The sequence below is a fragment of the Python bivittatus genome, unplaced genomic scaffold, assembly GCF_059951505.1.
Source record: "Python bivittatus isolate LINGU-HERP-01145 unplaced genomic scaffold, Pbiv_v1 ctg000200_np1212, whole genome shotgun sequence".
In the NCBI taxonomy this organism is placed as follows: domain Eukaryota; kingdom Metazoa; phylum Chordata; class Lepidosauria; order Squamata; family Pythonidae; genus Python; species Python bivittatus.
Genome location: NW_028277040.1, coordinates 6,794,644 through 6,811,112, shown reverse-complemented (window position 1 = coordinate 6,811,112; position 16,469 = coordinate 6,794,644). Strand labels below are relative to the sequence as shown.

The following is a 16,469-nucleotide window of genomic DNA, read 5'->3' as shown; positions in this document are numbered from 1 at the left end:
ACTTACTGAAATGATCACAATACTGCTGTTCTGATGCCATATTTCATAGCTCTGACAGCTGAAAATACACTGCTGAACACTGTGCATCCAATTTTCTCTTTTTAAAATTATAATAAATATTTTGGTTGCATTCTCTTAGGTGTACAAAATACAGTGGATTTCACTTTCATGGTAACTAGTGTTTTTTGGTAATTAGCTGGGAAATATCCAGTTAAATAAAATATTTTATGTATTTCGCATGGTTATATAGAAACACAGTTTTCTTAAGACTGAATGGATGCAGCTCATTTTTTTTTACCAGTTGACTTTAATGTCACTATCTCTTTCAAGGACGTGCATTCTTAGATATTTAATAGCTTTTTTTCTTTTCAGAAATGCATACAGTACTGGATTTGAAGGGTGAGGGACATTTATCTGCTGCGCTATATGTGTCTGTTCAGTATTGCATAAGGCAAATAAAGACAATTGTTTTTTTAAATCTAGAAAGGTATTTAGTATTTTGGAACTCAGTTTTTTCAGAATTTAGAAAACATTTTCCTAAACACTTGAATATACATACATAGAGAAATGTTGTAGTTTTCAGTGAGTCCCAAAAATAACCCAGGAAGTTTAATCTGCAATAAGATATTAACTTTTTAAGAGTTCTATTTTTCTTTGTACAATTTATGAAGATTGAAGAATATCTATGGCCTAAAATGTCATCTATTTGACTACAAAAATAACTATCTAATAAATTAACTGTATACATGGCTTCTCTACTCTGCTGCCTCACCACAAACATGCATGACAGAGGCATACGCAGACATGGATAGCTTGACTGATTGATTCATCCAGCTTTTGTCCCGCTTCAGATCTGACTCTAAGTAGTTTACAGTACTTAATAGACAAGGCATAATAATATGACAGCTATACATAAGCAATAATATCTAAGTCTAATATATACTGATATAACATTTATGGTGTCCTGTCTTTCTTACAACAGTCCTCTAAAATCCAATTGCCTTAACTTTTTGGAAGGCCGTGAGGGAAAAACCCATTCTCACTTCTGGCGACAGCTATTGCATAGGAAGGGAGACTCCACAAGAATGCCCGTGTGACACCCAACAGTTATCAAAACAGTGAAGTGCAGACTGCTCCTCCTTCACAAAAGAGGCAAGCTTCTAGCCTACTACACTGAAAAAGCAGGAGGACAAATGTTGCCTTCCTCAATTGCTTAGATACAGGAGTCTCACTTGAAGGTAGGTGACTTGCTAGAATTCTTGTGTTGTGATCTCAACCTTTTTAAAAATACTATTCTGGAGCTCTTTGATTCTTGTTCCTTGGATTAATGGTTTCCAGTCTAGAGTCAGAGTTCTGTTTTGGCTTCTCAGGGCACACTGCCAGCTGATAAATCCCTCTGTCACCATATCTGCTGTCTTCCTGGCTGAACTGGTGAGGTCTGCAAGTACACCCCTCTATGGCACCAATGCCCACATCCACTGCTGAACTTGGTCCTCTGGTGGCATGCTGCCTCCCTTAATATGAATGACAATGCAACTACCGCTCTTGCCTTTTCACACTCAAAGAAAAGTATGTGCACTGTCAATCTGGCAAATATGCCCTCTTCTGTTGTTGTGTGTGTTCTTGGATTAGGATCATTTGCTGGTAGATGTACAAGACGAAGCCTCCACTTTTCCTCATAGCTTATGTGGCATCACTACAGCAACCCAGCACACAGTAAAGTGCTGCCAGAGTTGAATGTCAGAAAGCAGAGGCACTTTGTGAATGTTCCCCTCCCCCCTTCTGTCTCAATAGTCATCATTCCGTGACCAGTGATTATATGTGTCACTGGGCTCTCTATATCTTTGTTATGAAAGGTTTTTTCCTACTTTTGCAAATTTTAGAAGTTGTTCTGCTTTTGCTCACATCACGTGCTTGGGTGCAACTTTGGCTACATAAGCAGGAATATTCTTGGCTGAAACCAGTGGTGGAAGGATGCTTCTTTCTTTTTACTATTTTTAAACTCATTTGTTTTCTCTGCTTCCCCTCCTGCACAGTAGGGTACTGAAGGCTGGGGAGGCTGCATTTTCCTCTGGATTGCCTGCTCTGAATTTAGACATAGCTTGAAGTAGTTCTAGGGCCACAGATTGTCCATTCTTGATATATATAACTACAGAAGGCAGACATTGATCTAACTGAATTTCCTGAAAGAACACGATATGATTATAGTACCCTATTTGCTTAAGTATCTCCAGCATGGCTTACAATGTGGCTCTATTTCTGAAATCACCATTTATTTATTTTTTTGCACCACAGGTGGGCTAATTTTAATCTTGCATGAAGTTTACTTTAAAAAAAAAATGTGGTCCACTGCAATGTTTACATCTAGAAATGGGATGTGAGGGTGATCTGGCTGGGACATCTGTTACCCCATTGATCGCCAGGGTTGATTCGGCTGATCTGGCTTGCTAGGTGGGTGTCCCCTTCCTCCCTCACCGCTCCATGTGCGTTCCTCCCGAAGCTGTGCGCTTGGTGGAAGAGGACGACCACCCCAGATAGGAGTGTACCGATCTTGGGTCAAGGGTATACGATAGCTGCGCTCCCTTGCTAGAACCTCCAAACAAGCTCATCTAGAAATGTTCTCATAGTCTCTGAACACCTAAAGCAAATTGTCACTTTTGAGAACTAGTGTAATTAAGGCATTAGACTGGCACCAGGGTGGCCCAGGTTCTAATCCACCCTCAGCCATGGAAGCTCACTGGGTTACTTTGGGCCAGTCAGTCTCTCTCAACCCAACCTATCTCACAAGGTTGTTGCTGTGGGGGAAAAAGAAGAGGAGCCTGAGCTCCTGAACAAAAGTCAACATACAAAGCTACCCCCCCCCAATAATTATATACTCTTGTTTAATAATATGATAGTTTTCAGATTCAGATGATGATTCATAATCTAGCTTTTGAAAAACCCCACAGCTATCAGAAATTGGTAGAGTTTTAAGGTCTCCAGTAGACCCACACAACACTGCAGTTGGTATAATAATTCAAGCAGTTTTCTTCAAATTAGGTTCCTTCTGATACATTGGTCGATTGCAATGATCTGAAGATTGTAGCACTCTGAAGCCTTTGATATAAACCTTTGTGTATTAGTATTTATTGTGGCATTTTAAACTATATTCTGATTGGCTTTGTGTGTTTCCCTCTTCATCACTTGATTATTGATTTTTTTTAATGTTATATTGTTCGATGCTGGTCTTTGGCAGTAATAAAGTTTAAGTTTCAAGTTTGTGGAATATAGCCATCTTCATCAGATGGTTGAAAGCATGAGAGTCACTAGATGTCATAAATTCCGACAAAGCAGTCTTTTATCTATAAAACTTTAGGTCACAATCAATCTGCTCATTTTTGGCTGTGTCACATATCATTTTGTTTAAAATGTCTCAAGATTCTTATGTCTGATGGGTTATTTTAAAAAATTAATAAAGGAATGATTAAAGAAGATTGGATTCTGAAGTCTCTAGTGAGTCCAGGTTACATGCAGAATTGTGCTAAGAATAAAAAGCCTTAAATCTGAATGGGCAAATGTAACATAGACAGATGGAGACATTCTTTTTCTCCCGCCTCCTCTCCAGTCAACTATTCTGGTACCCTAGTGACTCGTCGGACGCCAGTCTGATACAATTCCCCCGCAATCTTTCCCCACGCAACTTTCTCCTCTAGAAAGGCAAGTGGACGGAGCACGCCACCGCCTTTGCCGGGCATCCCCCCCCCCGCGCCCCCCGGCCGGGATGCAGGCACCGGAAGTGGGGACAGAAAGCGGCGGCGGGAGGGAATCGCCGGGAAAGGGGGCGCGCGGAAAAGAATTTTCGTGGAAAGCTTTGGCGCTTGCGCAGTGGCGGCCGCTACTGTTGGTCGGTTGCTCCGCGCCTCCGCTGAGGACTGGTCAGTAGGTGGGAGGCAGAGAGTGAACGTGAGCCCCGCGGCCAGCCGGGGGTCGGCGGGGCGCACAGCGAGCGGCGGAGGACGCGGACGTAACTGCAGCAGGCGTTGTGGAGAAAAGGCAGGACACCTGGCTTTTTGAGGAGGGGGAAAGGGGGGAACAGAGGGGCGGGGTTGAGCGCGCACGCGCGCGCGCGAGGATGTGAAGATGGCGGAGCTGCAGATGCTGCTGGAGGAGGAGATCCCGGGAGGGCGCCGGGCCCTCTTCGACAGCTACACCAACCTCGAACGGGTCGCCGAATACTGCGAGACCAACTATATCCAGGTACGGTGCGGTCGCTGTCTTTCCTATTGCTCCCTCGCTGCAACAAAAGAAAAAGAGGGGATGAACGCTCTGAGTGCGCGCTCGTATCCGTGTATGCATGTATGCTTGCATGCATGCATGCATGTCATACGAAATGTCGATGCCCCTCTCCTCTCCATCCAAGGGATCTCAGCTGGCCTTTGAGGCCTAGAAGGAGCTTGGAATGGTATGTGAGTGAGAGAAGGAGAGAAGCGGAGAAGAGGTGGGTGCTCGTTTAATGCCCACGCAAAAAGCCGCTGGGTATAGATTTGAGAGAGGTGCCCCTAATCCAGAGGTTTCCTTTCAGAAAGATGTGTCCTGTTCACAGGCTGATAACGCCTGGAACTCCGCAGATATCGGGAATCTCTGAGAGCATAAAATGCTTCCCGTTCTGTGACTGGAATGCTGTGCTATATGTGTGCTTGCTACACTTTGAAAATAAAGGCAAAATGTGAAAAAGGAAATTTTACCCAGGTGACAAGAATAAATCCTCTAACCCTGACCCCACATGTGAAGATGCTACTCCTCAAGAGATGTTTGTTAGATGTAGCTTTATTAAGGATTTCTTTCTTTTTTCTCCTTGGAAGGTGTGCTCCATTTAATAACTACAGTAATGTTAATGCTGTGTTCCTTATAAGAAGATACTAGTTGATCACATAATTCAAAGCCCAAGTTACCAGACTGCCTGATTTGCTAAAATTGTGATTTGGCAACAGTTCTGAATGTGATGTCAAACTGTACTCAGCTTCAAGGCTGCTACTGTGATGTGGTAATAAGCCAAATATATGGCTGGCTATCTGATTACTGTTCTGATATTTCTGCTGATTCTTCAAAGAAAAAAAAAAGATTTTCTCTGGATAAACAAGGCTAGAGACTGACATGATGCTTTAGTATTCAAATTGAAATCATAATCTTTTTAGCTTAGAACTTTATATGCATTTTAGGTGGCCTCATCCCAGCCTTTCTGTCTCATTTATAAACAAGTGATGTTCTTAGTATTCGTATTATTATTACTCAATGTGCAGTGTTATTAATATGTGGTAATATAATTTAGTAGCTTTCTACCTGGTGGCTAGAATTCTGTTTCAAAATTTTTTTTCAGAGAAGTTGGTTTGACCAGTTAGAGCATTATTACTGAACTCTGAGAAGATGTCAACAGAAAAAAATCAGTCAGATTTTGCTGGGGAGATGGATCGTTGTAAATGAAGATTTAACTATGGCTTCCATATTGACAAAGAAGTAATAGGATGTGTTGAACAATTGAATGCAGTGATCTTGCTTCATGGGGGAGTTATGAAATTGCAGTTGCTTTTTTTGGTTAGCACATAGGTTTTTATTGCTTGTGAATTGGTTTAGCTACCTATCTGTGATCTTGTATGTAAAGCTTAAATTTTCATTTAATCCATTTCAACACATTTGGATCTTAAGGAATAAGTGAAGAAAAGATGGGTAATTCTTTTCTCTCTTATGTAATATTTTCCTTACTTTTTAACATATCGTTCTGATGACATGTTTCTGGTTTGAAGATTAAAATGTATGTGGCACTGATAAAAATTCTGAAGTTTTAGAACTTTCCTTTTTCTGTGTATGGTGTAAATAAATAAAAACAAGTTTTTGGAAGCAAAGCATATTCATAAGCAGTTTATATCTTCATGCATATGAGTGTACATATTTGAAGATCAAGAGAAGGCCCAAACATTTTAAAAAGCACTAGAAATGTGCACTGTGATTTGTTTTTCCTGAATTGGATATTGAATTTTATAATCTGAAATCTTTTGTACTTAGTCTGTCTTGGGGCATGTATGGCTTCATTGTGGTATTCTTTATATATAGTGAGTTTTTAGTCCAGGGTGAACATAAAATTTTTCTTTGTGATACTGACTCATAAAATGAATAAAATATTTTTTATTTATGAATAAAAAATGAATAAAATATTTTGCTTAAAGTTGTTGGGAGCCATCAGGGTTGCATTTTTTTTTATTATGTATTGGTTTTGATTTTAATCATAATGCTTAAAGATGTATTCTGTTAACCTGAACTGGGATAATTGGATTTCTGAAAGACTTTGCTGAAATGATGTGATATGCCAAGGGAATCTTTATCAACATGTTATGATATTATAGTCTTGGAGCATGCCAATGAAAAATGTAGAACTTAAGGGATAATAGTTGAACAGTTTTAGATAGCACTTTATATTTTAGCTAGTTAGAATGTTAAAATAAATCCTTCCAATAATTTTTGTGCAAATGTTTGTGCAGGAGTGAGTAGCTTTCTTTAGATTATTTCTAAGTTACCTGCTGAAAAGCCAAAATCTGGTCTGTACTTCTGTAGCACATTATTTTCAATCTGTTTCAAGCAGCTTCTTTTTTTCATTCACTCTCCATTTATCTGGTGGAGATTATTATCTTCTAAAAGTTTTTCATATGGGATTCATGCTTTCTTTTCATGAAGTCATTCTTTCGCTCACCTCCTTATTTTTTCCATGCCCATTTTCCCCAAGTTGCACTTTTGACACTATAAAAAAAATGGGCTGCTCTGCATTTAGATCATTTGTCTTGCATCCTTCATTAACTCTCTCATAAGGAACAGACTTTTTCCTAAGCACATACTTATTAAACAGTCATCTTTCCCATTCATTCCTGGTTCTGAATGGCCTAGTTATGTTTTGAATACTCTTCTATTTCATTCTCACCTATCCCTTCAGGTAACCTAGAAGAACATTTTTTCCCAGATCATATTCATTCAAAATGTTTTACAATTTTCCAAAAAATGACCTCTTGTTTTTCCATTCACTGGAACATAACATACAACTTTCACTAACCTATGGATTCCAATGTTGATACTCACCCAAACAACCTTGATACCAATTCATCATGATATACATTTTGGTATTTTCACTCATAATTGTACCCATACCATGTTCCTGCATGTATTCATCAAAACACTCCACAGGATCAGGCCCTGTTCACTCAATGTATTACAATTTTCCTGTATCTCTTTGTTTCATAACCACACAACCTTCTTTCTTCCTTCCTTGAATTCATGCTCTTTACCACTTCCATATGCCATTGTTGTCACCAGTTGGATACATAGATATTAACTGCTGCCACTCATTGTGATGCTTTAATAAGATAGAGAAGATATACATTGAGTTACCAATCTTAATTATACCCATATTACATGCAGCATTCCCAGCTGAGGACAGTACTGATCAGTTTTGGCACATTTTGGTGTCTATGTCATAAATGCAGTCAGAGCTGTTTTACCCCAAGCATGATCATACTGTAGTGAACAAGTTTGCATCTCTAACCTATAGATTTTCTTGTAAGCCAATATACTCTTGTCTGTATCTCACCACCTGAAGAGTTAAAGGCAGCTATTGATACATAGTCTGAGAGCACAGGAAAAAAAATCTTTAAAAAATATTTTTATTTTTTTTCCAAGCCTTTACATCTCTAGATAAATTAGAATTTTGAAAAATTATGACATGCTACTGGCTCATTATTAATTTGGCAAATGACTTTGATTTTACTGTATATGTTTGAACTTGAATTGATTTTTAGGTGGGTGTTTTATTGTGAATGATCCAGAAAGCGTTGGCAATTGGGCTGTTTATTTATTTATTTACTTGTTTATAATAAATGAAGTGCCGTGTTGTGGGAATAAGATTGTAATATCATGGGGGAAAACATGGCAAGCTACTGGTACTATTTTTCCCTTGCATTATTAGGCAAATGAGAAAAACATTACATCTTAATCAAAATTATGTCATAAATTGATAATAGTTATGTAATACAGTTCTCATGTTAAATGAGCAAAACTAAAAAAGCCTGAACCTGGGTTGTTGCCTTCATTTATTTTGACTCCTGGCATTTCAGTTTAACTAAACAGAAAAGAATTTTCCAGATATGAAAGTTAGATTTCAGTTTGTATTTGAACTTTCTCATGCAATGTTTTCTCAGATATGGAGCTGTATTTAATGCATTTTTACTCAAAAGCAGACTTATTGCATGTTGCAGGTGTACTAAAATCTTTATAGAGTAAATCATCAATTTAATGTATCAGTTGAATGGATGTGAGGTGTTCATTAAATCTGAATGCCTTTTAAATCTGAATTTACATCATCTGCATCAATTTACATCATTTGTGTAATTATATAATTAACATAAATGGCCTCATTTGCAGTAAAACTTTGATTTAATGGCTAAACCCTCATTTTCATGGCTAAACCCTCAATTTTACAGGCAGTAGACATCGAGTTGGATAGAGTGTGAACAGAAAATTTTTTCACTGTATATGATGTCTGCTAAACTAGCTATTTAGTGGACAGATCTTTGATTTAACACACATTCAACATTAAATGGGGGTGGTCTCCAAATGAAAAAAATTGTCTGTTGTATGTGAAATTCGCTAATTGGGGTCCATTAAAATATTTTTCTGTATTACCATGGGATTAGAAACATACCAATTAATGGATATTTAAAAAAAAAAAAAGAATTCCTCACGTATTGAAAAAAGTTGCTGTTTCTGAATGAAGTTTGGTACTTCTGTATCTTAAAAAAAATCTATGTATTGCTGTTTCATTTATAACATATGTAAGTAAAAACTTAATCTTCTGTTTTCCACTCAGCTGTATTTTAAAGGAAAAAGTGGTGATTTATACATCCATATGCCCTTCATACTTTTTCTGAGATGCATGTATTTTTAGAAAATATTAGAAAATGTCTTATACAGATAAAGAGATATGTAGCAAAACCAGATTATTTAAGGAAATATTTAAAAATGTATGGGTAAGAACTGAAGACTTCTGTTAACAGTACTAGAATTTGCTTATGAAACTGATTAGTTATGTAAATTCTGCTTGCATATATAATAAAATATTTTCAATTATTATTTTTAACATTATTTGAAAAAATGTATATAAACTTGCAGGTTTTAAAATGTTTAATATTGATCTAAGTATGTCAGATTTTATCAAGGAAATAGATATTTTAATCCTAGGTTGTTGAATTTATGAATTTCCAGGGAGGAAACTATGTTAAGGCATAACCAGATCTAAGCTTTTTTGTCTATGTTATGTAATAATCAGGATTCAAGTTGAAGAAAATTCTATCTTCATCAAGTCTGGACTATTAATTATTTTTCTTAACATTCTATTCTGTGAAAGGTGATATTTGGTGATGATGTTTTTGATTATACTTGCTAGCTTCTCCCTGCTTTCTGGAAAGCCTCTCTAGTGGCTGCCACTGGCTTGTTTAAAGCTTATCATGTCATGTGCTTATGACTCCCATGTGCTACCAAATAAAGGAAGTAACCTAAATCGAGCTATAGGATATTTTAGATTTGATTTTCAGTTAGTGAAAGCAGCAGTGCAGATGACATGATAAAGGATTGAATTAGCCATTGGTGGCTATTGAGAGGCATGTGAAGTGATAGGAACAGCTAGCTGGTCCAATAAGGCATTTTTAACTAATTGTAATTTATGCTTATGCCATGTGAATGTGTCCAAGAAGTTCTTTAAATAGAAAATATTAGGCAGAAAAGCATGGGTTAATAGCATAGAATTAAATCTTTCGGTTTTTATGAAGGTTTATAATTTAGATTATCAGTTCATATGCAGCTAACTGAAAGTTTGCTCTTTTTAAACAAAAGAATAATAATCATTCTACCTCACACAGATTTGTACCATATAAAGTTAGTGCCTGAATATTTGTACTATGCACCTGAAAAATAGCCTTTCCTTTTCCTTTGTTGAGAGAGAAAAGAAAGATGATTTAAAATGCACTTTTAATTATTCTAGGGTAGTGAGAAGGTACTTTCCCCAAGTGGTCATGATGCCAGTCCCGCAAATGTAGCTAAAATTCTCCCACTACTGTTAATGCCATGTGCAGAATTGTAAATACATAGATCCATTAGATGAACAGTTTGGGAGACCTGCCCCTTGCCTTCTGCCTTGGCTGGTATAAGCCCACAGTTGACTTGCTCTGGTGCTTTTCATTGGCTTCACTAATGATTACTTTAGAATTTATTGCTGTTTTTTCTCTTTTAAGGCAACAATTTCACATGCTGCTAGCAGAAATATTACTATGGCCAATCAGGTTCCTGCAGAGGAGCTCTAGTTTTGCTTTAAAAAAATGAACAGTTTCCAAAGGGTTAGTATTTAGCTAGTATAAAAAAATCTTGTTTCATCTAAGAGATTAATCAGTTCATGTTGCATTAGCTTTTGTGGATTGTATTCTACTTCTTCACAGGACTGTAGTGGGCAATAGGAAGGAAAGGGAAGGGAACTTGATAAGATGCTGAATAGATAGTAAGAATTAACAACAGATCTGATGTAGTTATAGTAAGTTTATTCTTGTAGTCACAGGTCATAACATATAGCATGGATGTAGATATTCGATATTCTTGTCTTGATGAGCTGGTTACTCTGTATAATCTGTTAAGAATTTTAGTCTCTCTTTAATCCATGAGAAATGGTATTGAATGTTGACAAAATGTTTTAAAAGTACCCTAACTGATTTTTGGATATTGCCATTTCTAGTGCCAGATTTGTATCCTTTTACTCTTTTATACTGAGATTGGCCAATTTTTTTAACGTACAAGACATTTAAGAGATGTTGCCATAAATCCTCATCTCTCTGTTATTAGTCAGCCATAAAGATGTTGGCATTTCCCGTGGCAGCATTATTGCAGTATTTAATAATGTCACCTACAGTATCAGGGAATATATACTTGCTTACCTTCCAATGGGTTATGTGCTACTATCTGACAGCAGCTATAGAGGAGTATGGAGATAATCTTGAAGAAGTAATGCAAGAGCGGTTAAGTAAACATTAGCTCAGTCCTAAGAAAGAAACTCAAGAGTACTCCACCTTGATTCTCTTTGGTGTAAGAGGGGACAGAGGGAAACCCTTTGAGGCTTTAAAGATTTGGTTATTATACCTTACAACAGTAAAGTAGAGCTCCAGTGTCTATTTCCTGACTTGGCTGACCTCAAAGGCCTGGCAGCAGCCTATCTTTCATGTTTTCTCTTATTGTTTCCCCTTTCCTACCATTGGTGCATATGGATGAGTGTGTGTGTATGTGTGTAGCCTTTTGTATGATGGTGATGTACAATTCCCATCTTTTCGTACCATTGGACATTGGACATACTGGGTATAGAGTTAGGAGTTCAAAAACATGCAAACTAGCTTTGATTTAAATGATTAGAGAAATTTAAAGGTTGGACCTTTTAAAAAGGAGAAACCTTTTTTATCAAAGGTAGGGTACATGTTAGTACATTCTTTCTAAACCATCAGGAGGGTTAGTATCAGTTTTTGATTGATTTTGGTAGATCTTCTTAACAGTTTGTTGGATTTAACAGATCTGTTACATGAGAGTTAATTTTGCTGTATTGTAGTACAAGCAATATTAAATTTTGTTACAGATTTTTGTAGTAAATATAGGCAAATAATTTAGGGTCCATAGGAATTAGCAGTCAATAACCATTTTTTGTAGTTTTTATTGACTCCCACTTTGTACCCTGAATATTTTGGAATGGATAATGGTCATGGAGAGGGAAAGCAGCTACTGAGTATATTTGAAGCCTGAACATTAAATGATTATGGGTCCCTATGTTTCTCAAAGTTTGAGAGATGACAAAAAGAAACTCAGACGCTCCTATCATTAAGAATTCTTTTTTTTTAAGGGTGTAAGGAAATATGATGGGATAGAGACATTTTGGAATATAATTTAGCAACACATTAACATCTTTAAATGCTTTAGTTGCATGATTTCATTCATTTTTTGCAGATTATATTATTTTTGTAAGCTTTGAAAAGTTTTGAAAGTAATGTCTGTAATTAGCTGATTAAGTGTAACTATTTAATTTTCAACCCACATCAAAAAATTTTTTTTCATCCCCTATTTTTTAAAATCAGGATTCTTCCAAAAGATCAGTTTCCTATGAGAGCAAGGATTACATTTTAATTTGTGCCCCAAAACTGTTAAAATATGTCTGACCACCTTCAGTGCTGGAAATATATTAAGCTTCCTATAACACTGAAAATTAAATTCTTTCCTTTCACAAGTGCCAAATAACAGCTCCCCAGGTGTGCCCATAGCAGTACATAATTAATGTTATTTTCATTTCAGTACCATAGAAAAGTTAACAAATATGCCTAGCATTATAATAGTCATATAATAAACTCATGGTCACTCAAGCCTTAGTGACTTCCCATTTGGATTACTGCTATGTGCTTTACATGGGGCTGCCCTTGAAGACCATTCGGAAGCTACAACTGGTCCAGAATGCAACGGTGTGCACATATTGGGTGTTTCTAGGTTTGCCCATGTTACACCTCTGTTGTGTGAGCTGTAGTGGCTCCCAGTTTCCTTCCGGGTGCAGTTCAAGGTGCTGGTTATCACCTTTAAACCCCTGCATGGCACGGGACCAGGTTATTTGCGAGACCGCCTCTCCCTGAGAGTATCTGCTTGTCCTACCAGATTGGATAGGGTAGGCATGTTCCAGGTCCCTTCCCTGAAATCTTGCCATCTAGTGGCACCTCAGAAGTGTGTCTTTTCTGTGGCTGCCCCTACCTTATGGGACATCCTCCCCCAGTGAATTGGCAGACCCCCACCCTTTTAAATTCAAGAAACCATCAAGACCTGGCTTTTTACCCAGGTGCTGAGGTAGAATGCGGATGTCTGTTGTGGGGCATCCCAAGAAGGTGAATGAGGTGCAATGTTTTGTTTTGGTTTTATGTTTCATGATTTTATAGTTCTGGGTTTTATTGTTGTTATGGGTCCCTTGGAGTTGTATTTTTAGATGGGAAGCCACAAAAAATGTTAAATAAATAAATAAATTTAAAATTAGGAAAATTAAAATTCCCATTATCAGAAGCTTGCTATCCTTTCATAAAACCAGATTGCAGAAAGTATTCAGTAATTCATCCTGTACAATTTTCCTGCCAAAGTTGCAATGAAAATTTTTCCATCTACTGTATATTTAAGAAAGATAGCAGGCAATAACTTGTACAGTTTGCAGGCTCTTTTACCCATTCTCAAAATAACTGTGATGTAAGGCATCTAAAGTGATAAAGTGTCTCTGTTTTAAAAGGCTCATTATATATCTCAAGACAATACAGTAGTCAAGCTCTTTTTATTTTTATATCATTCTATAAGAAATAGAACGGTATATCAGGGCCAGGGTTCATCTTAGATTTCATAGGATGAATTGTACCAAATATCTTCTGTAATGGTAGAGATGCAGCTAAATCTTTTTGGTGATAAGAAATGTTAGGATAATTTGCTCCATTTTAAAAGCTATCTTCTCAACATTTGTACTGTAAATATCAATATAAATATCCAAAAAATGAGAATTAATTGGACTTGACTCTTCCTATATTGTCCTTATGGAGTCTCTGATTGCATTTATTGTATTATATTGTTTCAGCTGAGAAACAAGAGTTTGCCTGGCTTTTCCCACCTGATCCCAGTATTTCAGCTTAATGAATGTCATATTCAAGGTATACAATTGATCAAGCATAATCTTAGTGGATATAAAAGCACCCTACAGTTCTAAAATATGAATTCCAGCATATGATTTCAAAACTTCCTTTACATTTTTTTCTAAATTACTACAGTAAAGATCTTTATTTTCTTCTTCTGCGAGATATGCACTACAGTATTACTCTGTGTAAAAGCTTAAAACACATCACAAATGATCCTCACATCTGTTAACTATATGATTGAAAAAAATTGTTGATCAACTGAGGAATGATATATTAAATTACTACTGTGTACTCACTTTCATTACCAAAATACTATTAATATTTTTTACCAGAACGTGATTAGATATTATAATACAATCTATAAAACAATTCTGAACCAAATTAACCATAGATTGAAATTTTAAAATATAATCTAAATGAGAACATATGCCATGAAAAGTTAAAAAAAAAGATACTTGTTTCGTTAAATTTCCATATATCAACCAAATTAAATTATGCATGGACAATTCTCTTCCTGTATAAACAAGTTTTTCTTGGGGACTTTATTTCAGTCAATTGATGGATCTAAAACTAAATTAAAATCCCCAGCTACAATTACATAGTTCACCTGTAAGCAAAAAAGTTCTGTAAAACAGTTATTCAAAATGTCTGGTTTATCTCCAGTTGGCATATAAAAATTTATCAGAGCCATCTGACAATCATCATTGGTAACAACGAAAATTATGAAATACCTGTCAGTATCCACCATTTTGGGTTCAGCTATAAAATTTGAAGTGTTCTTAATTGGTACAGCCATTTTTTTATCCATTTGAATGTTAGGTTATATGAGTCTGATCAACCCAATTCATTTTAAGTAAATGCTTTTCTTCATGGAGAATATGAGTTTCTTGCAAAAAAGACCCCTATTATTGATTTCATCATCAATTTGTAAAAAAAAAAAAAATCTCCTCTCAGATGTACAGACATTCCATAGTACAAAAATGATACCATTGCAAATAAAACAAGTTGAAGATACATAATTTTCTGTTGGAAAGACCCAGTGTGATCCCAGATCAGGCTTACAAGAAAGACTACATAATTTTCAGAAACCTGAATCTTGTTCATATTTATCAAAATAACCAATTTTTTTAAAAAAACCATAATGCTAAATAGATCCAAAGTATTGTAAAAAAACAGCTGTAGAAAAATCCACAATAGTATGAAATGAAAACAAAAGAGACAAATGATAAATGTAAAAGTAAAAAAAATATGTGTATGTATAGATAAATAGATACTTTATTACAGTCAATAACCAGTCCATAAAACACCACTGTGAACATAAAACAAATATTAGTTATGAAATTAAGTACGTGAATCAAATTTCTGCCTATTTTACATGTTATGTGACAAAATTTGGCCACACTTAAAGAAATTGAATCACTTAAATCTGAAAGTATTAGCTGTGAATAAACTGGTAAGAATGACGGGGGAATTTGGATAGATATGGGGTTATCAGCTCACAGAGGGTGTTGGCATAAAACAAACAGTATAATAAGCCATGTGTAATGGTTTCAGTGGCTCCTTCTCTGCATGGGCACAGTCTAGATTTGAATGGAATCCCTCATATCTCCCCTCTAGAGTTGCTGATAGGAGTGCATTGAATCACACCAAATTTAGGGCCATCCTGAATTTGGGGACAATAGTTTGACTTAAGAATCTAGGAGGTCTGGAAAGGGTGTGAGGGCTACTTAAAATATGTCTTTAGGGAGGGACATCAGATCTGATTGAATATTGTCCTTAAGGCATCGCTTCATTGTCTCTACTGCACACTCATGCCTTAGATACACACTTAAATTGATGAAAAACCTAAATACACATACATGGGTGTTTGTATTAAAACTATTCTTGGAGAGACTTTTTGTGGAGACATGCCTAGAGCATAGACTTACTACTACCCTCCCAGCTGAAAATCTAGTAAACCTCAAACTTCAAAAACAACATCTTGTTCTTCATACTTGGATATAAAAAAAGAACAGAAATAGTCTTCCTGCCTTTTAGTTTTAAGGATTGCTGTTATTCCAGTAATACTTTGGGTTTCAGACCATTTTAAATAATTGGCAGTAGTTTCAGTATCATAGAATTTCCTCACTTCATTATCCAAGGATAAATAGAAAAGTGAAGGATGGAGGAAAAAGATCTTTATTCCTTGTCTTATCCTGATGTTACACATTTGACTGAATTATTTATGCTTTTTAAAATAACTCTAGAAGGCAGTTATGGAAAGATCATCGCCATTTTTGTTGTTGTCATATTCTCAGCAAAACCTTCCCCCAAACAGGAATTGGGGTACAATAAGATTTAAACTTTATATTTGATAAGTGACTTAGAAATTCTCTGTGATCCAGATTAAACAACCCCAGGAAGCATTTCTCTGTGATAGCCACTAGAGGTAGCTCATCTTCTTCATAAGGAAAGTTTAAGATACAGAATGTTTTAGAGAGATTTGACCTTGAACCTGAGCCAATTCATTTTGATAAGCTGCCAACTGTTTTCTTAATGTTGTGTCTTTCGCCACTGTCTTTTGAATCCTTTTGTCCATGGGGGAGGGGGATTCCAACTTTGTATTTCTAACCTCTTTTGAATCTTTTGCAGTGCAATCTTTCTGTACAGTGTTTTCTTTCAAACACTTTAAAGCCTATTTTGAAAGTCTCCTACTTAGTGACTGCAGCACAACCAACTACTCAA

At 36.3% G+C, this 16,469-nt stretch overlaps 1 protein-coding gene across 4 annotated transcripts in view; it reads left to right on the top strand.

Annotated features, from left to right (window-relative positions):
* Positions 1–3,886: 3,886 nt before the first annotated feature.
* ABI2 (abl interactor 2) overlaps positions 3,887–16,469 on the top strand; it is a 59,552-nt gene continuing 46,969 nt past the window's right edge. Inside the window, exon 1 of one of the 4 annotated variants that reach the window (XM_088135648.1) lies at positions 3,887–4,236. In XM_088135648.1, the coding sequence (XP_087991774.1) occupies positions 4,120–4,236 (117 nt within the window). In that variant the 5' untranslated portion in view covers positions 3,887–4,119. The remainder of the gene's footprint in view (positions 4,237–16,469) is intronic. The other 3 variants (XM_007431048.4, XM_007431050.4, XM_007431047.4) reach the window with 3 other exon arrangements.